This window comes from Lampris incognitus, chromosome 11, assembly GCF_029633865.1.
Source record: "Lampris incognitus isolate fLamInc1 chromosome 11, fLamInc1.hap2, whole genome shotgun sequence".
Taxonomy (NCBI): domain Eukaryota; kingdom Metazoa; phylum Chordata; class Actinopteri; order Lampriformes; family Lampridae; genus Lampris; species Lampris incognitus.
The window spans coordinates 23,881,522-23,908,782 of NC_079221.1; the positions used below are offsets into that span (position 1 = coordinate 23,881,522).

At 44.0% G+C, this 27,261-nt stretch overlaps 1 protein-coding gene across 1 annotated transcript in view; it reads right to left on the reverse strand.

Moving 5' to 3' along the window:
- The window catches only part of gli2a (GLI family zinc finger 2a), a 110,531-nt gene extending 83,476 nt beyond the window's left edge, over nt 1–27,055 (reverse strand). The window contains exons 1-2 of the mRNA XM_056289167.1: nt 26,538–27,055; nt 12,434–12,564 (exon numbers count right to left, since the gene is read on the reverse strand). Of these exons, the coding sequence (XP_056145142.1) occupies nt 12,434–12,557 (124 nt within the window). The 5' untranslated portion in view covers nt 12,558–12,564; nt 26,538–27,055. The remainder of the gene's footprint in view (nt 1–12,433; nt 12,565–26,537) is intronic.
- Between the last annotated feature and the right edge of the window lie 206 nt (nt 27,056–27,261).

The following is a 27,261-nucleotide window of genomic DNA, read 5'->3' on the forward strand; positions in this document are numbered from 1 at the left end:
AGTTTAACTGTCAGGGTCAACGGTTGATGGGTATATGTGTGTATGAGCGCTTATAATCAATATGCCTAAATGAGGGAGTGTGTTGCGTATGTAACGTGAGAGGTGCATGTGTCCTTTTCTCTATTAACAGTTAGTTAATCTGATGCACACAAACAAATATACACACACGTGTATACATTTTTGTGTGTATTAGAAGAGTATACTGCATGCAGTATGATTAAGTGTGTGTGTCTCAGTTAGCAGCCAGGAGCATGTGTGTGTGTTAGAGTGCGTGCCATGTGCGTGTTAAAGTCCCATGAACATGTCTGTATTTGCTGCTGTCGTGAGATGACCCTGTAACTCTTTGAAGCCCGAGCCAGGAATTCTGAGGCACGGCTCAGGCTGTTGGGGAAATCACCCAACAAATGCAAGACCCACACCAGCTCACACCCTGTACTAACACACAAATGCTTTCCATTCAGAAACCTCTACAATCCTGTTATCATTAGACTGTTCATCAAGGGCTTGTTCCTTTCCTCTTACATAATGTAAAGAAAGCAAAGCGGTGAACCCTATCGCAGTAATCATGAAATGAGTGTAATTACACCTTCACAGGATGAGGTTTCAACCCTGTGTTTGGGGATATTTATCACAAAGGAAAAAGGATTTTGGAGGTTGTCATCGCTTGTATGCATTTATGATGCTCGGAGGAATGAATAATGATTCCACCTAGTTCAATGCTAGTGCGTGGTGCTGACACTGCCAGGAGTCTATTGAAAAACGAAATCCATTTAAAAAGTTAAGTCAAATATTCAATCCAAAAATGTCGGTTTCCTTAATAAATGTGCCACCAGGGTGAGATAATTTAGCCTATTTCCAAGATTTTGTCAACTCAAGTATAATTTTTCTTGTAACTTGAAATGGATTGCTTATTTTCTGCCTTGTTTCAAGATTCTAACTGTAGAAAATTCCTGAAACAAGTAAGCTTATAACCACATTATAAAAAAACAGCGTTCACTACTTTATCATATTAGACTAAATATCTTGTCAAAATTGATATTTTTCTTTAATTGGATGGATTTTTTTCTCTTTTGGTCAATAGTTGAATCTCATAGGGCCACCCGTAACAAAAATGTATGCTGATACTTTGAGGGTTTGGGTAAAACTACCCACCAAACTTTATATTATATTATGTTGGGATTAGCTGAAATGACGAGAACAAGTTAGTTGAAATCACAGACTTCCTGTGTCTTTAAATGAAGGGAGTTCTTTCATATGGAAAAGCCACACTGCCAACCCCAGCCAGAGATATCACTCAATCATCTGATCTCTACCCAGTTGTTATGGAATGACTATCTTTATTCCTGCCTCTCTCTGCCGGCAGATTTTCAGCAGTTGGAATGATGAATGACATTACAAATCAGTTTTCCATATGGTAGCGTTTTTGTTTGCTTTTTTTCTGGGGACCATGACAACCATACAGGGGCCCGGGCTTTGCCCTGATTACAGAGGAGTGTAGCCCTGAGTACTGCTGTTCCCAAAGAACTTTCTCACAAAGGATATGGCACTGTAGCATTCCAAGGCCTCTTTTCAAAGGGATGTCAGAGGTGCATGGAAAAGCGCTTTAAATCATGGCTTTTTGATACGCAAATAATGAATTGTACAAGGGGAATTGTGCAGCGAAGTCGGCAAATCTGTTCTATTCTATGTGATACTTCTTATCTGTATAACTATTGATTGAACAAGGCTCTGTTTCGCACACATTAGTGCATGAAATGCACCATATTTCAGAGGAGCAGTCCATCTCCCCTTGTATTTGGTAATAAGCATTCCAAGTGTTCCACCACTAAATTGTGGGCTAGGACGCCACTGTTTGTTATCCCTGGGTCCACTGCATTTACTCAGGCAGCCTTGTGTGCTTATTTTGCTGGTCGCCCAGTTTACTGTAGCTCGCCTGTGTCCTGTCCTGGGAGTGGGGCCAGCACCGACCACTAGTGTCATGGACACACGCTCTGTCTGGGCTGGGATTCACCCTCCGGGAGACGTGACCGCACAAGAAAATATATATAAAAGCGGCTAATGTGCAAGATTCAGGATTGTTTCTTACCACAGACGTCTGAGGTAGAAGTTTGGGATAGCCATTTAATTTGACTTGGTTCAAGAAAACGCTCTGGCTTTCAGATGACATGTATGAACAGGTCTGGCTGTGTGAGACTCAGCCCCAATGCTCACAGTGATTAGGCTAATTGCTAAATGCTAACAGTTAGAGGCTGAGAACAGCCTCTAACTGAACTAATGGTGAAACCTTAGATGTGTAATTACCAGAATCTTCACTTCCCTCGGGAGGAGTTCTAGTGTTGGCAGAAATCAATTTCCTCTTCGGGCTTTGTGGGACTGCTAAAACACAATTATAACAGGCTTTAAATCTGAAGTCAGCTATTGTCCACTGGCTTTTTCTTTTACACAGCTTGAAGGCACTACAATACAGTGGCCATTTCACCCGCGGCGGTCACTATGACTCAACTGAATCCCACACTGCAGAATAAAGGTCTGAATCATTCTTTTACCCCCGTTGAATCATAATACAACACAACATTTTTTCTCAACACAGATAAATGTTGGTTGAAGCCTTTTGAGCTGTATATTGTGCTGTCGTATCTTCGACAGACAGCGAGTGACTGCAGACAAGTGCTCCTTATCATTGTTGCGCAACCTCTTCAACAACCTCCGTGCAGTTTTTGGAATTGGTTCTCCTCTTCCAGCAGTTTATCTAACAAGGAGGGGAACCACAGCTGTGTCTGCAGGCCCAGAGGGGGACTCGAGAAGGGAGACGCCGACAGGAAGCGTCACACCACAATCTGTCCGCCTCTGGACCAACTGAGCCATAGGAACGGGACCTGTTTACATAAATGCCTCCCGCCCGTGTTTACAGCTCGCACACATTTTTGTTTTACCAAGTCTAAACTCCTCTGACGTTTATTTTGGTTCACTTGAACTGTGAGTGTTAGGGGCTGCATTAGTGGATGAAAGTAGCTGAGACTGGCAGGCTGCTGTTTCAAGTTTGATGGATTCCAGGGGCAGCTTTGGGTCAGAGAGATTGAGAGCTACCGGCATAGAAATTCATAGACATGGCATTTTCAGCCACTTCTTTTATCCCTTTTTAGTGTTGTGAGGTAAAATAAAGTCAAACGAGGTAGCCTGGTGGACCCCCGATGCTCTAATATTCCCATCAACCCTGCAAAACAGGAAGGAAGTATCTGGGAGGTGGGAGCACAGATTACACATTGCATGCTGGGAAAGGCATGCTATTAAAGAGAGGATGAAGCACAAGAGGAGGAGAGAGGAAAATCTGAGAGGGAGAGAATGTGAGGAAAAAATGAGAGCCAGAGAGAGCTCACAGGGTGTTGGTTAATCCCCTAAAGCATCCATATATTGCTCCCAACTCCTCTCCCACTGCTTGTAAACGGCGAGGAATGTAGCATGTTGTTTTTGGGCCCCGTGTGTGTAGACGCCTCTGGTACAGAGAGATTTATGTCTGCAGACATTGCCCAAAGCATACTGTTTTTTTTTTCTCTTTTCTTTTTAACTATAGAGGCTTTGAAGCACAGGCGGAGCTTTCCAGAGAAACACCCAATATCTGAAAAGTCTTCTCTCATTGCACTCTGATTTATGTGTTATACACTGTAAAAAAAAAAAGTCCATCTAAATAAGCAGCTGAGCATATTATTATTTGAATCAAAGTGTTGCTAACTTTTTTTATTACAATGAAATGACAATGTATTGACATAGGGCAGATCCTTCAACTTTTATTCAGTGGAAATCTTGAAATAAGATGAAACAAGCAAAATTGTTTCACCATACAGGCATTTTTTCACTTGCGTTCAATAGCTTGAATAGTAGTGGCTAGACATTAGATAAATGGGTTGTAAGGATGGTTTGGCGTTTTTTGCAGTGTTACCACATTAAAGACCTTTCAAATCATGTGAGGCCTCTATGCCATTAACATATAGGGGTTCACATAGAAGAAAACTGTTTCGAGACTAGTCTGCTTAATGTTTCAGTCAATATAATGGGTGTCACCACTGAGCATTCACTACAATATACAGTTGTCTCGTGCATTTCTTTGCTAAAGCTAGAGAGACAAGTCTCTGTAGTGCTTTCAACTTGTTAAGCATTCCTCTGAACTCTGTGGCTGGATTCAGCTTGATGTTTCTTTGCTTTGCAATTTCAAACAAAAAGAGAATCCCAAGGTCCAGAGACTGCTTTATTATGAATTTTTTAAACAAAATGTAAAAATCCAAATCTGAAAATCCAAATCCCTTGTGACCAATTGCTACCAATCTCTGAAGGAGAGCCAAAGTTCCTTGTGTACCACAGTTCCCTCAGTATGTAGGCCAGTGCACTGGTGATGAGAACATGCTTTAATGGACAGTGATAAAGGCACAACAACTTCCGCAACTATTCAGGGTGCAAAAAAAAAAAAGAAGAAAGAAAACCTTCTCTGTTTCTAGATTTTACACTGCAATCAGCAAAGTCTAAAAACAGGGGGGGGGAAAAAAGATGTCCCCTTTTGCATTTACTTGCATATCTAATCTTTATATCCTGTGTTGGCCAGTTAGTCCCTCAAGTGAAACTCTAGATATAAGAGAGAGAGAGAGAGAGAGAGAGAGAGAGCGCGACTCAGACAGACACAGTGAGAGAGAACGATGGAGAGAAAGAGGGGGGAGTGGCAGGATGTGAGTAGAGGGGCTGGTAAGGGAGGGGCACCTTGGAAAGCCATCAAGTTAACTGTTTATGAAAGCCACATGAATGAATGTAAGCAGCGATCTCTTCAACCCAGATAGCCACTTAGCTATTCGTTTCTCTCTCTCTCTCTCTCTCTCTCTCTCTCTCTCTCTCTCTCTCTCTCTCTCTCTCTCTCTCTTTCCCCTCAACCCCACCCAATTTCCCTTCCTAAATTTCCACGTGGATGGAAGAGATTCAGATTATGCCATTCTGGGGTACAAGTAAACAAACAAGGTACAGTACATTGACTGGACTGGGTGACATAACCTGCAATTATGAAAATATCAAATTTTTGTAAAGTAGAAAAAAAAAATCAAAGAATTTCCATTTTTTTGTGTGTGGCTAAAATGGTCAAGTGCATCCTACATGGCCTCTTTTCAAATCTAACTATCTTATGTTCATACCCATTTCAGAATCCTTACTGGTTGTCCTCCACACTCACTTAAAACTACATTTTCTTTCTCTCCCCACTGCTTTGATGATGAAAAATATAACCTGAAAAGAAATCACTGTGGATAGATTTTTTTTTTTTTAGTGGATCTATCCTGGTGTCAAGCCTCGGTTTAGGTTATATCTTTACTGGACACATGAGACACAAAATCTACGATGATAGCAGGTAAAATGACTCTGAGGAGGATGCGAAAATAACCTACAAGTTTGCGAAGAGATTACCATAAAACTGAGGGTAATTCCGGTGCAGAAATAATATCAGTCTCTCTTGCAGACTTACTTGGAGCACAGCAATGAGTTCCTGATAGTGTGTGGCAGTGGTCCCTGACAGGAAAGAAGCAACATTGGGGCATAGTCAATAGGCCTTCCTGTAAGCTTGTTGCTTGCAAGTCTTCTCAAGTATCAAGTATTTGCAAAAGAATTATTGATATGCTGTTGCAAAATAGATGACACTGGATAGACTTGATTCTTTCCAAACTCAACTATCTACTGGGGATATAGAAATATACTGTTGGCTTTTAAGAATAAACTATGACATGTTTAGTGGCTGTAAGAGCCAGGGAAGGTGTTTTTGAGAGTATAGTACATTACAAAGATGATGACAGATGTGTCAAAATTGACATAAATTGAATTATACCATATAGTTCAATCACATATTGTAGACAAATGCAATATTTGGAGTCCAAATTACACTAATGGATAACTCATTCATTCATTATCAGCCACTTCTCCGGGGTCGGGTCGCGGTGGCAGCAAGCTAGGTAGGGCACTCCAGACATCCCTCTCCCCAGCAACGCCTTCCAGTTCCTCCTGGGGGATCCCAAGGCATTCCCAGGCCAGATTGGACATGTAGTCCCTCCAGCAAGTTCTGGGTCTACCCTGGGGTCTCCTCCCAGTTGGCCGTGCCCGGTAAACCTCCAACGGAAGGCGCCCAGGAGGCATACTAATCAGATGCCTGAACCACCTCAACTGGCTCCTTTCGACGCAAAGGAGCAGCGGCTCTACTCCAAGCTCCCTCTGGATGTCTGAGCTCCTCACCCTATCTCTAAGGCTGAGCCCAGACACCCTATGAAGGAAACTCATTTCAGCTGCTTGTATCCACGATCTCACCCTTTCGGTCACTACCCAAAGCTGATGACCATAGGTGAGGGTTAGAACGAAGATTGACTGGTAAATTGAGAGCTTTGCCTTCCAGCTCAACTCCCTCTTCACCACAACTATCCAGTACAACGTCCGCATTACTAGTGATGCTGCACCAATCCTCCTGTTAATCTCCCGCTCCATCCTCCTCTCACTTGTGAACAAGACCCCGAGATACTTGAACTCCTTCACTTGAGGCAGCAACTCATCCCCAACCCAGAGGGAGCAGTCCACCATTTTCCAGTAGAGAACCATGTCTTCAGTTTTGGAAGTGCTGACTCTCATCCCAGCCATTTCACACTTGGCTGCAAACCGCCCCAGTGTGCGCTGGAGGTCGTGTTCTGATGAAGACAACAAAACCACATCATCGGCGAAGAGCAGAGATGCAGTTCTGAGTTTCCCAAAACAGACACACTCCTTACCTTGGCTGCGCCTTGAGATCCTGTCTATGAATGTCACAAACAGAATCGGAGACAAGGGACAACCTCAATGGAGTCCAACACCCACCAAAAACGTGTTTGACTTTGTGCTGAGAATGCGGACACAGCTCTCACTTTGGTTATACAAGGACCAGATGGCTTGTAGCAACTGCCCCGTACCCCATACTCGCGCAGTACCCCCCACAGAGTACCCCAGGGTACACGGTCATAAGCCTTCTCCAAGTCCACAAAACATGTGTAGACCGGCTGGTCAAACTCCCATGCCCCCCTCAGCACTTCCGCAAGGGTAAAGAGTTGGTCCGTTGTTCCACGGCCAGGACAGAGTCCACATTGTTCCTCCTGGATCTGAGGTTTGACAATCGGTCAGAGCCTCCTTTCGAGTACCCTAGAGTAGGCTTTACCAGGGAGGCTGAGCAATGTGATGCCCCGATAATTGTAGTACACCCTCCGGTCCCCCTTTTTGAATATTGGAACCACCACCCCAGTCTGCTACTCCACAGGTACTGTCCCCGACCTCCACGCGACACTGAAGAGGCGTATCAACCAAGACAGCCCAACAATGTCCAGAGCCTTCAGCATCTCAGGGTGAATCTCATCCACACCCGGCACCTTGCCACTGAAGAGCTTTTTAACTACCTCAGATACCTCTGCCAGGGATATGGGTGGGGCTTCTCCTGAGTCTTCAGACTCTACCTCCTCCACTGAGGACATGTTAGCTGGGTTCAGGAGCTCCTCGGAGTGTTCTTTCCACCCCTCGACAACATCCCCAGTCCAGGTCAACAGTTCCCCTCCCCAGCTGAACACAGCCTGAGTCAAGCCGTGCTTCCCCTTCTTGAGTTGCCGGATGGTTTGCCAGAACTTCCTTGAGGCCAATCGAAAGTCCTCCTCCATAGCCTCGCCGAACTTCTCCCACACCAAAGTTTTTGCTTCCGCGACCGCTGAAACGGCAGCCCTTCTGGCCTCCCAGTACCTGTTTGCTGCTGCACGACACCCCTGGGCCAACCAAGTCTGAAAGGCCTCCTTCTTCAGCCTGTCAGCTTCCCTCACCGCTGGTGTTGCACCAGCGGATTCTTAGGTTGCCGCTTCAACAGGCACCGATGACCTTATGACCACAGATGCAAAGCCTCTATTGCATCTGCAATAGAGGCTTTGAACATGGCACACTCAGACTCCATGTGCCCAGCCTCCCTTGGGATACATGAGAACTTCTTACAGAGGTGGAAGTTGAAGACCTCACAGACAGGGGCTTCCGCCAGACGTTCCCAGTTCACCCTCACTACACATACTAATGGATAACTGATTCATCTAAATGTGATGTAATTGATACGGCATGGCCAACTTGAAAAATTGCTTTGTTTTAGATTTTAATGGAATAAAATGGAGAACAGTACGCACATGAAGAGATTAATATATTGGTGTTTTTCTCAGATAGAGGGCCAAGAAGTTAAACCCATACACCAAAAATGTATCTATGTAAATAATTTTTATGAACATGTTTTTTTTTTAAAAATTAATTTCCCCCCATTTTCTCCCCAATTGTATCTGGCCAATTGCCCCACTCTTCCTAGCCATCCTGGTTGCTGCTCCACCCCCTCTGGTGATCTGGGGAGGGCTGCAGACTACCACATGCTTCCTCTGATACAAGTGGAGTCGCCAGTCGCTTCTTTTCACCTGACAGTGAGGAGTTTTGCCAGGGGGATGTACCGCATGGGAGGATCACGCTATTCCCCCCCAGTTCCCCCTCCCCCCTGAACAGGTGCCCCGACTGACCAGAGGAGGCGCTAGTGCAGCGACCAGGACACATACCCACATCCGGCTTCCCAACCGCAGATACGGCCAGTTTTGTCTGTAGGGACGAACTGGCAAGCCTCGTGTTGGTAGGCAATGGAATAGACCGCTAACGCTACCCGGACACCCAACATGTTATTTTTCTTAAAGTAGGCAAAGGATCATGTTAAATTGAATGAGATATTCACTTATTTCTGACAAAACTTTTCAAATTATTTTTTTACATTAGATTTTTCTATACCTGTGCAGTGTCTTCCAAATTCTGCTTTGTTGTCTCATACTCACACTGAAGAGGGAGAGGATCTCACCTTATTTGCAAAAGAAAAAATGTGATTTCCAGGGTTGAATATGAGACTAAATGACCTGGTAAGATGGACATTTTTTGCAGTGCAGTGAGGGCACAGAGGTTTGGCCTGAATGCGGTCAGCCCTGCCTAACACTTGCCTCTGATCTCTCTCTCTCTCACACACACACACACACACACACACACACACACACACACACACACACACAGAGTGGGTCTGCGGAACCACAGCAGCGTAAGAGCCTCATTTAGGGGCATAGAAAGAAAGGCAGAAATCCCTTTCTCAGGAAGATTAGTGGCTGTCCCTTTGGAGTAGGCCTGCAGATAGGGAGGGAGGGGGAGACTATTTTTCTCTGGGACATTTTTCTCTGCCAGGGGGGCCCTGACCCCCCCGGGGCACCTTCCAGAGAGAGGCCCTATGTCCAGGCCAGAGACCCTGGAGGACACCCCTCTCTCAGGCCCTTTCCCCTGGCCATTACTCACCCTCCATCTCTACTGAGACAGTGGGCATGATTAACACACAGCTTTATCGCAAATACTCTCCACTGTTACTAGACTAATTACACCGACTGTCTTGCTCCATCTATCTCAGCTATAGTGACTGATTCTGCTCAGAGTCATTTGTTGATTCATGAAGAAACAGCAGGGGAGGAGCTAACACGGTTTCTGTGGTTTGCTTGTTTTCATTTGTTTTCAGCCAAGACTCTTTAAAATAACAGTAGGACTAGTTTTGATGAAAGGTAAGCAAGGCTGTGTACAGATCTTGGCATCTTTCTCTTCAGATATACCCAGACCGGGGATAATTATTTATGGACAATTTATTTCTTAATGCATTATAACATCAATCTCTGTCTGAAGCCCGTGAGCTCACAGCCCGAGCCCCTGAAAGATGTTTGCGACACGCTGGTATCACAGAGATAATCAGATTCTTACCAAGCTCGTGTGCTCCACTGGCCTAGTACGGTCAACACCAAAATGAGTGATGGAAAAATGTCTCTTTGGTAAACGTATTCAAAATATAATGTGGTGGCCATAAGACAAATCTTTGGCAAATCTATGTTAGTCTCTCTCTATCCTTCTCTCTCTGTTTTCGTTAAAAAGGCCGCAAACTAAAAGATTAGTCCAGAGCATCTAGGTGTTATCAATACTGATCCTTTCTGTGTAAAGTGTGCATCTGTGTGCATGTGTGAGTGGATGGGGCCTCCATCACAGCTTTTCCTTTGAAACTGTGAGATGTTTTACAGTCCTGAGAGTGGGTACCTGATCTGAACACATGTTACTCTGACATGGTAAAGTACAAGCCTAGAGACAGGCTCGTAAATCCTAGGGCCCAGGAGTCAGGTTGCAGAGGACCAAGCTTGTGGAAGCTTGCCCTAGCTGTGAGACAGATGCAGGCTGTCACCCGAAATATGGGTGCCCATTTAAAAAGCATTAACAAGGCCAGGAGAAAGCTGCCTGATTCATATCATAGGCCCTGACCTGTTCTCTCTTGCCAGTATCCTTTGTCTCTTTATCCGCGATCCCTTATTGGGTGGGTGGGGGGCGGGCTTCCACTCAGCATTTAGAGGACAGACAGACTTCCATAATGGTTTAAGACACAGACTCAAGTTTAACAGGGCATGGTATGTCTCCATGACAGACAAGCAGAGCAGTGTCTTATTAACAAAGTTATGAGGCAGCTTATATAGCCAGCTGACAATGGTGGAGACTGGGAGCATGTTCCTTAACATTTACAATCTTGAAGGAGATTTCCATTTGAGTTGTGCCACTGCACTGAGCAGCCTCATGTTTTAACAAACATAACTGTACTGAGAAGTATAGAGGGGTCTCTCTCTCTCTCTCTCTCTCTCTCTCTCTCTCTCTCTCTCTCTCTCTCTCTCTCTCTCTCTCTCTCTCTGTATTGGTTGGAAGAGTTGACTTTGTCTTTTCAGAATTAATGTGCACGCAAGCTAAGTGACCCAGGATATAAAAGTTGGCCTTTCTGCAGCATTTTACAAACAATGTTCCGCAGCTTGTTGATGCATTCACACTTGCCCCACATTTTTTCCAACACACACCACTGATTGGGAAAGCAGTGCAAATAAAAAAGGTGCAATAATACAACAGCAAACAAAAGGGGAACAGTACCATATAATGTAGGAACTATTTAATGATGTGGAATTGGATATAATAATGTCCTACTTTCACTGTTCCCCTCTTTGAAAAGGCGACGGGTTTAGCCCTGCGATGGCAGGCCACCAGGCCCTTCATTAAACTGTAAAACTACTTGAACGATATCTTCCGACAGTGGCCTCAGACGATGTCAGTGGCTATGTCTGAAGGAGTGTCCACCAGCCATCTCCAACAGCAGGCGTTAGTAATTTATAACACTGGTACCCCGGAGGCCAGAAAGAGGTCCTCCAACCTCGTTATGGGGACTTTTCATCACACATTCACTCATGAAAACATGAGCTCTCATCTTTAAATTATGAGCTCTTTATAAAGTCTATCTCTTGCAACGAGCACCCCCCCTTACACATCCTTTTCTTTGAAAAGGATGTATGAATATTCAACCCCAACCACGTACAGGACTCACCAAGGGTCATACCTGTGTATCTGACTAAACAATTCAAGTGATAGCAAATGCAATATTTTCTTCTTTTATTCGTTCTGCTTCTGGTTTGAAAAACTTTTGGCTTCTTTGTGGAGGTGCCAGTGAGGCCACAGTCCTAGTTTCTCACCCTGCATCCCCAAACAATTAATGCTTGTGGCTTCTCTTGCCGCTCCTCTCATGGCTCCTCCCATGGCAGGCCACCAAGCCCATCATTAAGCAGAGATACTGCTAACACCACAATATGCTACGATATCTCGTTAGCATTTCAAAGGTGTCCACAGCCCCCCTTGCCTTTATGTGAGCCCTCTGGTACACATGTCATCTACTGCAATGCCAGCTAATTTAAGTAATTCATGTCGTTTACACACCAGAGGTGAAAACAAAGTCCTTCGACCTCATTATTGCATTTTTTTCATCGCCCATTCTCTGAAACACACAGCCCCTCATCTCTAGGTCGAACGCTTCATGTGCCAGACAGTTGCTCAATGTGAATAGCCGTAAGGCTTTGGTAGACTGCAGCACACAGTGTCAACCTGGAGCTGTAGGGGTATGTCAGGATATAATTTGATATGTCTCACTTAAGCATTTCTGAAATACCGACAGTTTCATTGCTGCCAGTTTTTGCATTCATATTAAATGAGCCCCAGAGTAACCAAATGACCTGTGTTCAGTATCTCCTTATTCAAGTAATCGACAGGCATCTGCTTAATGATTACTAAATATTATAATTCCAAACATCTCTTGTGTTGGGAGTCTGTTCCTCAGGGACATAGAGACATAGATTTTGATACTTCCCATACTTGATGTGATATTTCTGAATAGCTGGCACCATAGATATCATAAGGCTTTGACCTTGCAGCACTACTTGTGTTACTGCAGCATCGCATAGCCCTATGTGAATGGCTGATGTATGTAACTTAGTGATGGAAGTGGAGGAGTCTGAAGGAGCCATACCCCTGGTCAAAGTGGTGGGAGAGGGTTTCTTAGGCAGTTCTGAGAAGCTGCTTCCATCCAGAGCAACACCCTTGCACTCCTTCTTGTCAGTGGCTGTAGGAGCTGAGGTCTCCATGCTGTTCATTTGAAATCTAAGAAGATAATTCAGAGGAGAGAGAGGAAGAGAGGGGGTTAAACATGAGAAACCACGTACGGATGGATGCATTAACATCATGTTAGCTTGTGTAGTAGTTTGAGGGATCATTGTGCCTCTCACACGTGAGAGTGTGTTAACACACACACACACAATGTATACAACCACACGCACAACCATACAATGAGTTTAAACCTAAATTTAAAGTACATTTTCTATGTTAAACCCCAGAATGAATGAATCGTCTTGTGCTTTTTTCAGCAACAAAACTGTTCACATTCCCAGACATGAACCAGTCTTTCCTGAGGTCACACTGTTGCCAAGGGCTGTGGCAACACGAGACAAAAAATAAAGGAGTCTGGCACATTACATCATTAAGCATGCCTTCCCAGATGTCTTTCTTGGTCAAACAGAATATAGCAAATGAGTTTTGACTGTAAAAATGCCTGAAGCTCTTTTTTGTGGGTTTTTTTTTTTGTGACTAGAAAACTCCGGAGTGACATGAAAGTTTTCTGAAATTATCAAATTGCTTTTGTTACAAAGAAATACCCACCAGATGCTCATATTGTCAAAACTGTAGCCAAGTCATGTAATAACAAGAACTGAAGTTTACTACAATATGTACTTACACTCTAGCTAATCTGAATGTAAATGTGTTTATTCTGTCAGTGTAAGTGATGTGAGGTTAGGCCCTAAGCACACACAGGTTTCTCAGTTTGATGCGACGAGCGCACAGTGCTCCCTCTATTCCAATTGTAAACTCGAACGGCCCTTAGCACTGTGGTTTTAGCCGCACTCACTGTGTCAATATCTCCGCATGTCTGTGTGAATGGCGAGATGACTTGGCAACACGCCACTTGTTTGACTTAGTGGGACCTACAAGATCATCCCTCTCTGCGGAGAGCAAACAAGTCGCGGTCTCGGGTTAGGAGGGAAAAGCTATGCCACCGTCTCTCACTGGCTTGCGGTCAGGACGTCTCTAGCTACTTTCAAACTTGGTGAGAAAAATGGCTGCGTGTTTTGACAGCATGCTGGAACAAGTTTATGACAACTCTGAGTGAGTGAATGTGATCAGCAGGAATAGATGACTTCATATGGGGACTGTTAGTTTGGCTTTGTATGGAAAAACTGCATTAAGTGATAAACCCCAAAACAGGACCATAATAAACTGTCTGAATGCTTGGGGGCATCCAAAATGAACACTCCAGTTCTGTCTACACACCTTGTTGGCAGCTGAGGGGAATAAACTGACTTAAAACATAACAGAAACACAAAAACAAATAATAATAAAAAAGTTCTAAACTCCTAAAAAGTCTGAAATCATATAAAACAAAAGTGTTTATGACTTGATCCTATGCCAAAGGAGAGGAATCCTGACATTAATGACATTCCTGAAACCAATTTCCACTGTAGTCAGTGAAAATAAAAGCTGTTTTTGGCATGAAGCGCTGGCATATAAAAATCATGTAAAATACTGAAAAGGGCTTATAACAAGATTCTTTGTAGTCATGTCAATAATTACCATACTTGACATGGGAATACACTGTGCATACACAAAATTTATACTGCTGAATATTGAAAATTAGGTGTTGGTGGTGGGGTGGCAGTATAATTGTTCTGAAGATCTGTTGAAAATGAAAGTGTGAAGTGGTGGTTTCATGTGGCTATCCAACATGTCGTCCTCTATTCGGAGGTGTGTGGACCAGTGGCCATGTCTGTGACCCTTCAGAGGTGCCAGTCGCCTGTCACCCAGCCAATATAAGCCGATTAGAGGTGGGCGACTAACCGGTTTAGGCTGCATCTGTTTCTTTTTTTTCTGCTGCCAAAATGTCCTTGCGCTTGCCAGGCAGCCATCTTGTCCTGGAGAACGCCGTCATTCTGACATCACCTTAGTGATAAAATTCAGTGCTCTCTTTCATGGACATTTATCTTCCTAGGCCTTGGCCAGAAGATTAGTCTTTTATATTTGGTCAAATCCCTTGGCCCAAATAAGGTGTACCCATACCAGGTCTTAAAATGCACACCAGAGCTCACAGAAACAGCGAGAGCCGTGAGAGCTTTAAAGAAAAGTGAACATCCTCCTCTTAACGTTGCGATTTGATGAACATCTGGCATCACATTAATAGCCATTTCCATGCTTTAAAAGCATGCCAACTATTTGCTTCCCAATTATCTCAGAATCTCTCGCCCAACAGATTGTCTCAGGAGAGGGCTGTGTCTCAAGCACATGTGAAGGTCCTTCAGCTTTACCATTTGAAAAATAAAAAATTAACAGTTGTACTGGGTTAAGGAACTGTTCTTGACTCTGCTTATTGGATGCTGTAGTCTTAGCCATTGTGCTCTTTAGTATCGATGATTTGTTAAGTAGATGATATCAGAGTTTTAAGATCATTCCACTGAGGCCCCCATTATAAGACACTCTGCATAAGACATAAACTTATCCGGAACAGAAAGATTTTAGTTTCTTAGAAGTGCCCCCAACTTCACCTGAATCCCCCTTTCCCCCCACAGCTCCCATCATCCCTCAGTTCCGTGGAGCTGTTACATTGACCCCTACCTCTGCTGACTCCCCACAGGCCAGACCCGCACTGCCCCTGGTGACAGGGACGCCCAGCTCTGACGGGCTGGTACAGGTGTCAGGAACTGAACAGACAGATGGCTGGGGCCAAAGGAGAAAAAACAACAAGGGTGCACTTCTTTTCTCATCATCTGGTTGGCTGGGCAGCCCCTCACCACCGCCTCTCCTCAGCCCACCCTCTCGTACCATGTGACCACAGGCAGGGGACCTTAGAGTGCAAGGCAGGATTACCTCCCTTACAAACACACACACACGCACTCATTTACACAATCAACGCCCGCAGTTCCCCTTTTTTTGCACCTGTTTTTAGTATTATCCTCTCACAAGAATGATATCAAAGTATAATGGAGAGTTAGTTACGGTTTTGGAGTTCTTTGACATATTTCGGGCTTAAATGTAAAGTTACCCAATTTTTCTTTAGTTCATCTTAACATGTTGATGCTCGAACTGTTTCAGTCAGGGTTAGGTTTGTTAGGTCCTCTTCTGTGTAATAATGATGTATGACTAACTTGTAACCAATCATTTTATATTTACCTTTGTGACTGTAGTTCTTTTTACAGCTGGTGCATCCTGATAAACTCCATGCCTTTTCAAGGGGGTTATGGCTAGTGTTTAGCAAACGGTTTCTCCAACCTTATACCCTACTATTTCCGTGACCGTATTTGGTGCTTGTATTTACAGTAGCCCAGCCAATAACCTGGCTGGATTTTAAAAAAACATTTTTTTTTTATGCTGAGGTAGTGTCATTAGTGAATTACACTGACACTTGCAGTGAGGCCTGGTGGAAAACATGTGTCAACAAAAACAAGTGGCGCCTGTAGCATTGCATCAATGTTCTCAGAGCGCACTGAAAAAGAAGACAAACGCTGACGTAGCCGTTTGCTCAGTGACACCGCTCATGAATTTTGGTTGCTCTTCAAGAGGAATGTCAGGTTTTTCCTTCACACATTAAAGTCTGATTCAACGTGGTTTTCAAAATAGACTCGGTCCACACCACCAGGTCGTTCCAACCTCTTGTTTTGGATTCCCTATACTTGCCTTCGCTTTGATGAATCACCTGGACATGCCACTTAATCACGCCGTACCAAGAAAGCCTAGGGAGAGGCAACAAGTCATGTCGTCTGTCTCTTCTTCTCTGAATGTCTGTCCCCCCTTGCTCCCTCTCTCGCCTTTTCCTCTTTCTCTGGCTGTCTCTCTCTGTTTCACTCCCACCTTTTGTCTTGTCTTCTGTATCACACAAGAGACAACTGGTCTCTTTCTCCCGCTCAGTCTCTTTTCCCAAGTGCTCGCTGTCTCTCTCGTGTGCTCCATCACAGACTCGCAGGGCCTTTTGTTATGAGACTCGGTGTGTTTTTCTTGGCACCTCGATCAGTTTCAAGTGTTCCTCTCCTCCACTACCGTTCAACAGCTCCTCTTTCACCAGCACTGAATGGAATGCAAACACACATCAAAAGAGGCCCTGTCCTACTGAAGATCTCCAGCCTCTTCTCCTTTCTCTCTTTCATCCTGTCTTCCTTCCTATCTTCCAGTAACTGTGCAACATACTATGCTGGTATGATCTCGTTCCTGGCAACACTCACAAATGCCCACGTACGCAGATGCACACCCCCTCACACACTCAGAAACACTCAGACATCCTCACCAACTGTTGTCCCCCACTCGGCTCAATTGGCAAACACAGGGGAGTTGAGATAGCTGAGGTCTGATGTCTGATGCCCCTATGCCACCTGCAGACCCCTTTACTCCGGTTTCAGATGATGGTGCTCAGGTAAGCTAACGCCTCCACTACATGCACCCAAAACAAAGTCTTTTATGCATCTTTTTCTGTCTTAGTCAGAAACAATAGTCAGAATGGCACTCTGGATTTTCAAGAACTATACACAATTTCCTCTAACTGTGCTGTTATCAACGTGCGTGATCAGCTCATTCACACTGATCTCATCTAGAAACTTCCTTTAATAATTTTGCTTTGTTTAATTACATTTAGTAGGAGCGTTGATTTGGTACACATCGTACTGTTTATCTATGGTTTGCAGAACCTCAGCAGGGAACAGAAGAGTAAACGTGGATGTGTGAATGACATTGAAAAAGAGTGCATAAAATGACATGAGATGACATTGAGATTTTGACTACACTGTCATAGACTGTTAAATATGAAGTTTAGCGCCCAGTATTTTGGCAAAGGATTTGCTGAAGTCCATAACACTGTAAAGCACTGCAATATACTGTCTGCACTGGTCCTGCTCATACTCGCTCTCAGCTGCAGGTCAAAGGCCAAAAAATAGATTAATTCAAGAAGAATGTCAAGACTTTTGTACTAATCGCAGGTGGACAGGTGTAGAGGAGGGCGGAGGAGGTAGTAAGGCAATACATCTATGTTTTTTTCCCTACCCTTCATGAAGGAGGAGCGTGGTCATTTGATTATAGCCTCAAAATCCAATTTATATCCAGAGAGTTCCTGGCGCGGTTCAGACAAAATACAGCTGTTTTCCCCCTCACAAGGCCAGCCCTAACCACCTTGGCCAGACCTTCTCCAGGACTTTGTGACAGTTTCATGAGGAACCTTTAATTTAACTCACCAAACGTTCTCTCCACGAGAGCCCCTTTCACTTTTTAACCGAATACTTCCCTCCAAGGACAACACCGTTACGTTTTAGTTGATGCTGTTATCTTTCAGTCAAACTGTGCCCATTCCAAACCACACTAGAACTCTTTACCTTCTGTTTTCCATGTTTAAAAGCTTATTTCCTGCTTTAGACATCATACTTTTTTTGCATTTCAGTAGTAAAAAAGAGGTTGCTTGGGTCACTGGGAGGTGAGCTACAGTCCAAACGGGCTAGTAAAAAAATCTGTATGATGTTAAAATAAACAACACGCCAAATCCACAGAAGGCTCTTAAGAGTAGTCAACTTTGTCTGTGCACTTTTGCCACTGTCAAGCTTTCATTGCAACCCACAGACTAGTGTCAAATCCTGCATCCTAGTTAATAGTTCCTACTTGATAACTGGACACACAGCCAGGAAAGATATTTCAAAGGTTACATGTAAGTTCATGGCAGGTGTATAAATTGAGTCAGTTCTCTGAAATCCCTTTGAAAAAGAGAGGCCAACCCAGTTTGACCTTTACCTTTGCAACTCACATACCTTAACTTTAACAAAAGCTAACATTACAGAATGTTTTGTAATAGAGGATTTTAGCCAAGTAGTGATTAGAGACTCACATGGATAAGTCTTTTCAAATGAAATATTTCACTTGAGCAATCTAATCTGGAAAAACATGATTTCTAGTGAAATGCTGTTAATTGATGGTGAGATGGGTTGATTTAGTCTATATCTAGCTATTATTTTACCAGTCAAACAAGGCTCTTTTTGAATTGAAAGAGCAGGCCAGTGGGAATTGGGAGTCATTATTTTCTCTACACCAATAGAATTCATTGTTTCAGTCTTTCAGAGGGAATTTTACCAGATTACAGGGATTTTTTTTCTCTGACAGCTTTGATGAAGGCATATAAACCCTTGCTGGTTATGTTGATGCGAAAAATACTGTGATTGCATGGAAAAAGGAATGTGTTCATCATGGTTTTCTTCAGTGTATTTAACAGAAAATGTAAGTGACGTCAGACTCAATGTAGCCACAGAAACAATACATATCTTAGTGGGGGCATTTCGGTTGATAGATTGTACATTATAGCATATGGCACATTACAGAGATATCAGGAAACAGGCATGTTTAGACAAAGACAGGGCACATTCTCCATGGGTGAGATGTCTCCCTACAAGGCTTTGAAGTTAAGGTCTGAGAGGTCACAAAGTAGACTGGAAGAGCTCTGGCAGCAATGCATTAGCCATTAGACTGATTCAGAGGTTGAAACAACATCAGTATGGCTTGTCAAGCATGTATAGATTCAGGTCACTCATCCAGTAAAGTGGAGTATTGCCATAATACACCCACAAAGGCCGCCTAAAAAGCAGGCAAAGTTCCATAGGTGAAATGGGGGAAATTGTTAAGAGAACTTGTTTGGTACATAAAGGCAGCAGAGTTGATGAGATTTAACAGATCCCAGTTTCACTTACAAAATCTTCTTGACAATTAAAGTTCAAATTGACTTCCTTATTAATTCCGAGTTGTTTTAAATCCAGTAACTGAACAGAAAAACAGGGTTCAAATCCCTCCTGAAAACACAGCTTTATAGCTACTAACAATTGATCTAATAAAAAAGGCATCTAAAACAGCTGAAACAAGCCCTGTGGATGAGTTCATACCTCGCCCCCTAACCCGACCTTTCCTGCTAGTAAAGGCAATATCCTGTGGTTGATCTCTTTGTCTCCCTTAACCAATGCAAAACAGATGTGGTGCTGACGGCCTGCACACAAGCCTATGCAGCGAGCGATTCCTGCCTTTTGGTCTTATGTTTACAGAGAATCAGAATCCTTTCATTGGCCAAGTGCAGGCATTTGACCTGGTGACACTGGAGCAGGAACAAACAGCTCCTAAAGTAACATACATGTATATGTACACGTTGTACAGGATCTCATGTTGTGCACCTGCATTTACAGTACTAACGTTGCTATGCAAGAGTAAGTTCAAATTTCAAAACAGTACACAGCAGTGATACTAGTCTTGTGGAGCTGGGTTAGAGTGAAAATGTGCATTCACAAGCATCCCCCATGGCACATGTGTGAGTTTCACTGAATTGATATTCTCAAATTAGTGACAAAGGAATTAACAAAAGTATTGTTGCTGCCTCCATAGCCATACATATACCTCATCTGGCTGAGGATGGAGTCCCTTTTCTTTCCTATGTCTCCCTACCTTTCAGCTCTCCTACTATCTGTTTGAGTAAAAAAAAATGGCCTGGCACCAAAGCAAAGGAAAAAAGTCAACTGATATTGAAATATTTCAAATGAATGCAGATCATATTGACTTATCCTAGACAATTATCATGATGACCATTGGATGTAGCAGGAGCACAAGCATGTGGCTTGCATGAATGTGTGTGTTCAGACTCTCAGTCTCGTCATGCACGTCAGTCCAAGGCTCATTTGCTCAGGAGTTCTCTCCCCGGGAGAAAGACAGCTGTCACCGGTGCCACATTGCACACCGCTGAGTCGAGAGGGCTTCCTCTCTGAAGCATTTGGCCCAGGTCATTCATCCTCAATGTGTTGTTAGCACTTACTCTCAACTGCCTCAGCTGTCAATAACCTGAACAACTACTTAACCAGCACTGGGCTCTGTGTTTCTGCCGTCTGTCTGTCTGTCTGTGTGTTGATGTGTGTTTGCTTGTGAATGCGGGTGACTGTGTTCATGCACACAAACCAAAGTGGCTGTGCATGCATGCCACAAAATCAAGAGTTGGCTGAAATCAAAGCTAGCATTTGCCACTCTCAGGCTTCACTGCAGTGCAACTTCCACATTGTTGTGAGAGTTCACCACTTACACAGAAGTGCTTCCAAAAAGGCAGGTCTGTGTCTACGAATGCGCAGTTCTGCAACTGTGAATGTGCTTTGGTGGCTCTTTCGTGTCAGCTGCTGCCTCCCTCCTTCCTCCAAATCTCAGGCCTTATGGTGATGAGAAGGGGACACCCCGTCAGAGAGATGTCGGTGTCTATGTGTGGGGTCAAAGTTCTGAAGCAGCTGTCCAAAAGTGTGCTGACAAGGTGAGATGAGAATGTCAGATGTGCGTAACCAAATGCATCACGAGTTTAAGTCGGCTTTGCAAATTTAAACTTGCCTCAACAGCCTGTCATGTCCACTTCACTGCTGAGAAGCATTCAGCTACAGAGCAAGCCTCTCTTTATCTTCATGCTGAAATCCAAATCAGATTTATTTAGTTGTTTCTGTGTAAAAAGATGTGCTGTGTGGCGACCACCTGTTGATACTGCTGTAAGAGGACCGGTCTGACAATAAAGAGTCTCGCATGCAACAACGACATAGGACAAAGACAACTCTGCATATAACAGTGTGGTTTTCATTCAACGTTGTCTCTAATGAGCTGATTACAAAACATAAGCAAACCTCAGTTTGGCCCACACCCAAAAACAGAGAGAGAGAGAGAGAGAGAGAGAGATAGAGAATTAGAGAGAGAGACAAGGAAGAATGAGAGAGGGTCTGATGGCCTCAACAGGCATGTGCTGAGGGAGGAGGGGAAGGGTGCTGAGTTGGTCGCTAAAGACAACCACATGTCTTTACAGCCAAGCTTGACTGCAACTCTCTTTCTCTCCCTCTTTCTTTCTCTATTTTTTCTCTTCTCTCTCTCTCTCTTTTTGTCTCTAGCTTCTATCTTAGAGGAGACTGTGGCCTGGCACCAAATCAGAGCTATTTGGAAGCTAATATCTCCCATCATATGGAAACGCAAGAAGCGGATTGAGCCTGACCGCCCTGCCCTTGAGGCTAAGTTCATTTTGTAGCTACGGGGGAAGGGGGTGGAGAGGTTAGTGTAAATCATAACTTGTAAACCTCTCGCCCTTTCCCCTCCCTACACAAACCCTGGAGTTGGGAGCATAAACAGGTCCTCCCCCACTTCTCTGTATGTTGACTGTGCTGCGTTGTCATTTGCCTCTGCACAGACCCTGATCTCTGCCTCTGCATCAGATTAGGGCCCATGGCAAACATAGGAGACAATAAGGCATTGTCTAGGAGCCTGTGTCAGTCTATCTGAATGGCAGAGAGAGAGAAGCCTGGCTCAGCATTTGCTAGAGGAAGGTGATGATCCAGTGATGGGTAATCATGATCCTTCTACTCTTTTGGAAGTTGTGCCTCCGATGGCTCAAAGAGCCAGGAGTTAATTACGGGATCAAGAAAAGAGACCTACATGCTCTTCCTCCTTCTCTCATTCCCCCACAACTTGCAGTTTTATATTTAGAGGCAAGAAAGTAAAACCCTCTTGATCTCTTGAGAAGAGACAATCTAAAGTGAATGTGCATCATTCATCAATCATTCGTACGTACAGAGCCGCTCTTACACATCCATGGAGTTTTTTTAGCCCTGAATTTTGTCTCAGAGACCAGTGTAGAACCTGGGTAACCCCTGAAGTTAGACACCAATTGGCTAACACTGATGTCTTTGCAAGCCTGATGGCTCGTTGCAAGAGGTAGACAATAGATGTTAGGGAGAAGGAATTACAAATAACCATCAGGCTTTGCTTCCGACTGTCAGACAATTTTGAGCGCTAAAAGAATTCCATGGGTGTGTAAGAACAAATTTGAACGTACATGATGAATGAGTGGTAAATCTAACCTGAAAGCGTGCCATAATGTGCACCATGAAAGTGGAAAGATACACTTGTATTCAATCTACATATATCCAGTTTTAACCAATGTTCTGCTGTGACCTCTTTACAGTGGACGTGATTGTAAAAAATGAAAGCAATATGGGCCAACATGGCTTGATCTGCAACAGGAGGCAAGTTGGCAAATAAGAGGGATTAAAAAAAAGCACAATTTAAAAAAAAATGTTTACAGTGCGCTCATCATCCCAAACCGAATCCAATCCGTTTTTCTTGTGTCAAGAAAATGAAATTACGTTCATCATCCCCCTGCTAAACTCAGTGACCTTGTGCGACCTGGGCAGGGTTTCCCCCAAAAGGACCTTAAAGTTACAACCACCATTGTTCCTTTGTAAGACAATAGACAATGATGATGTTACTTACCTCTGAAACACTTCTGGGAAACTCAGTTTCCGATGAGTAAGATTTCAAGTCCAGGAGTGTGTATGTGTGAGTTCAGCCAGCATGTTAAGGGGATATCTGTGCTGATGATGACACATCATACATCATTCAGAGTACACTGTATACAGGAATCGGACTGTTTGAGTTTCTTCTTTTCCGCCTTTAATCATAAAAAGTAATGCGGATGATGAGTTTGGCTTAAGATCCTTGGTGACTGGCAGCAACCTCCACCTACATTATCCATTACATGTGATATTTTTCAGGTTATGTTTAAGAAATTTGTGGGGAGATTAGTACATGACGTGGTACAACCTGGAAATACACTTTCACCTTGAAGAACCAGTACCTCTGTAACTGTATGTTCTACCTTCTGATGAGGGGGGGGGGTTGGGGTGCTTGTCGTGATTGATTGGGTCAGTTGTCCCGTAATGAGCTCGACTGTGATTTTACTATATAGCACTTAAAATGGTTTATTAACACATGTCAGCCTCTCCTCTCTCTAACGTTGACATGTTTTTGTACAGGCCGTACGGTTTAAACAATTTGTTTTTGAACGGTGACGGTAGAGAGAGCACTCACCAGCATGACCTCACTTTCCATGTCAGGATTCGAGTGCCTACTCAGTCTTGATCCAATGTAAAGAAAAGAGGCCTGAATGGTACTCCCCTCTGGCCCAGATATGATGTAAACCTATTTAACCCTGCACACTCGAGGGAGAAAGAGCCGGATGCCTTGAGGGGTGTTAGACAACAGCCCACTAAAACAAGCAGGGATTGTCCCATCCCCAAGCCAAAAAACAAAAAGACTAAATTCATTGAAGTACCCTACACATGAGTGTAAGCAGTTATCTCTCTCGCTCTCCACCTTGCCCGCTATGTGAAGTGCAGGTTTGCTGGAAGTGATTGTGATGGCTTCACTAAACACATGGCCATTTAAGTCCCATCAATTCATCTTCCTGACATGAGCGGATTTCAGCTCTGTGCTACATCTCTCCTCCATGAGCTCTACTGCTCAGTGGGTAGAGCATGGCACTAACACCGCCAGGTTTAGGAGTCTTGTTCGCTGTGAACTCAACGGGTAGAGGAGGACGCTAACACTCAAATGGTTATGGAGTATGCTAACATCCAATGAACTCACGGACTGGTCTCAGTCAATAACTCGGGGCTTCGCTGTGCACATTGTTGTACGGGTTATAGCAGTCGAGTGCATATGTTTCCATTTCAGACTCACGCTGTTATCACATGGAAACAGCTACTCTGCCACATCAACAGTAAATGTAGATGGTGTTCTGCTAATGTTAAGTATAAGATGGGCCTGCCGATGTCAGCCATGTTTTAGGGAGGAGGGCAGAGGCCGATGCAGCGGTGAAAGGGAGAGGAAGACCAGCTGCAATTCATCCGCAGCCACTAAATTCCAGCGCAAACATTTTTTAGCCGAATAAGCAAGGCCACCCCCCCCCACACACACACACACACACATACACACTTCACCACCACTGCCACCACACACCCACATACCAATACCACCACTTCTTATAGCATCCCGATGCAAGCTGGATTTTATTGCCGCCGCCATCACAGGATGACAGGCTGTTGAATGGCTTCATTGGTACAGTACAGTGTCTCAGCTCATTGAAACGAAGGGTTTGGGGGTTGGGTGGGGGGCTTCTTTTCTTAACTTTTGAGTTTACTCAGCAGGAGTGGAGGCTGGGAAGAGGGACCTCCTTCTCAGAGTCACTCAGACTTTACCCTCATCTCCCAACACCCCCGGCCTATGCCTCCTCCCCCTCTCTGTCCCTGAACGCTAGACTTCATCGGTATTTGTTTTAAAAAAAAGCTGCTACACCCCCCCACCACCTTCTCCTCCTCAGCCTGTTACCCACCCCTCAACACACACACACCAGTCTCTCCTTTCTCCTTTTCCAGTACTCAGTTCATTAAATTTTTCCGCAGCCTTCTGGATAAGTAAAAGAAGACGAAGAAGAAGAAGGGCAAAAAGAGTCAGATCAATAAAGTGGGGTCTGTGCAGAGGAGTGATGTGTGAAAGGGGGGGGTTGAGATGAGTTGGGGGGGTGAGGGGGAGACTATAGCCCTCTGCACAACACAGGGGCTGGGCTGAGGAGATGAAAGTGACATGGTCACTATGGGTCTGTGAGCGCCGTAGAGCGGAGCCCCTGAGTCGAGGCTGAATGAGCTGAATAGGCCCATCCATTCTTTAGCCCTTTCACTCTCTGTAGGCCCTGACTGTTGGAACTCTTCATTCCTCACAATGGGCAAATGCACTAAAACTTTTCTTCTTCTTCTTTTTTCTAATGCAAATCAACTCAACCCCGTTCAGAGCTGTCATGATGTGAAATAGGAACACTCACTTACACATGCACTTTTTAGAAGAAGAATAATGATAAGAATACCATGAGTTTTCTTCTTGTTTAAAACTTTAAAGTGTTTATTTATTCAACCAATGTTTTTAATCTAAAATGTTCTTGAAAATGTCTGCTGGTTGCCTTGTGTTTTAAGGCTGCTCTGCCCAGTCTGAAATCCCTGCAGTTTTCCAACTCTTCCTACTTAGCACAAGGTCTGTTTTTCATCAGCGTGCAAAAAAAAAAAGAAACAAAAAAAAGCAAACGGAAGGAATTCATTTCATTATGAAATGTGAATTACAAGGAAAGAGTGTGCCTTTAGAAAACCAAAACACTCCATTTCCTTTTCACTGAGTAGTATGTAGGCCAAAACTACTAAAAAAAAAAAAAAGAAAAAAAAGTGGGGCTCATAAGTCTACAGGACATGGGTTTGGAGATCATTAGCAGCGCCTTTTAGATAGTGGTAAAAGCCAACAGCAAATATAGCTGCTTAAGGGCACCACAAAAGCGTCAAGTGTTTGTTGACTGCTCAGCCTGGAGAGCAAACAGCAAACTTTGAATCTTTCAACAATAAGCACACAGCTCCCACAGACCTGTCAGTACTGGGCAGTAATGTGGCCAACAGCTCCTGCATTCCTGAAACTTTTTGACTTGCTGATGTTTATTTCTTGTTGCATAAGAAGTTAATGAGCCATCTTTAAAAAAAAAGTCGGTGAGGCGAATTGCATTGAACTGCTATTAGCTGCAATTACTGGCATTGTAATTGACTTTTGCTATCCGGTTGATTTCCGATTCATACCCAAACCTTAAAAACCTCCCGACAGTTGCAAAACATCAGACCTTTTTTTCCCCATTTTCTTAAAAATCACTTAGACTAATGAATGACCTGCAAGATTGGAACCGACCGTTTGATTTAACCCCCCACCCCCTCTTCAGAAAACACGAACAATTAATTTTGGAAAGTTGCTGGGAGATTTTAAGTGGAAATCACTGGTTTGTGCCGAGCTATTTCGAGCTGTGTGAAAGGATTGGCGCCGTGCTCTGCGATCGTATCTCTCCACATACAGATCAAGTTGCAGGACAAAATTTTTTGGATTCCCATGTCAGATAAGTTCAAAGTGCAAACGAGATGTGAAGCTGCGCTAAGCCTCATCTGCCCTTGACACAGCTGAAAGAAGTGAGAAATGATGAGCGACACTCAACAGAAGAAGAAAAAAACAGCACGGACGATTCCGCTATCATTTGTAAACAATTGAAAATGCGCGCGCGCACGCACGCACGCACATACACACACTTGTGAGCAAAATCTCCGTGATGCGTCGCAGAGTTGTCGCACCATCACCCCCCCCCCAAAAAAAACCCGTCTTACCTTCACGGCTCACTTTATTCTTCTAAACCGACGCTCCTCTGTAACTTTGTCCACAAAAAAAGAGAGAAAAAAAACTGCCTTGGTCTGATTCTTAAAATTAAATCTGAGCAGGTACCACCACGGACTGTGAAACGCATAGACAAGCCTCTTTAAGTCTGACATGAAACTCCATGAAATGACTTTGCGTTGGGGGGGAGGAAAACGAAAAAAGTTTCGGGAAAAGTCTACACGAAGTTCGCAACCGGCATCATCCCCCCGGATAAAAAGACTCAGCGGAGAGCATTAGTGACATTAAACTTTTTATTGCCATCCATCTTCTTCGTCTTCTTTCTAGTTCTTCTTCTTCGTCTTCTTTACTTCTTCCTTTTCTTCTTCGCAGATAGAGAGGGAGTGTTTATCTGCGTCCTTTGTGCGTTCTCACAACACTACCATGGGTCGGTAAGCCTTCTCTTCCTGCGTACAAAGTTGGAAACTGTAAACTAGGCGGCAAGGTCTTAATCGACAGTTGTTGTAGACATGCGGTGGTGAGATCTTCAGGCTGATCTGTTTTCAATCCGACCTCCCCCCCCCCCGCTTTTTCTTTTTCTTTTTCTTTTTTTTTCTTTCTTCGCTCCCTGGTGAGTTGGGCCATTTGCTGCACCAGATGGGCCGGGCTAACTCAATCCAGCAGTTTGCAGTCGGGGAAAAGTTAGATAAAGTTTCATTATTGCTCGATTTCACGGGC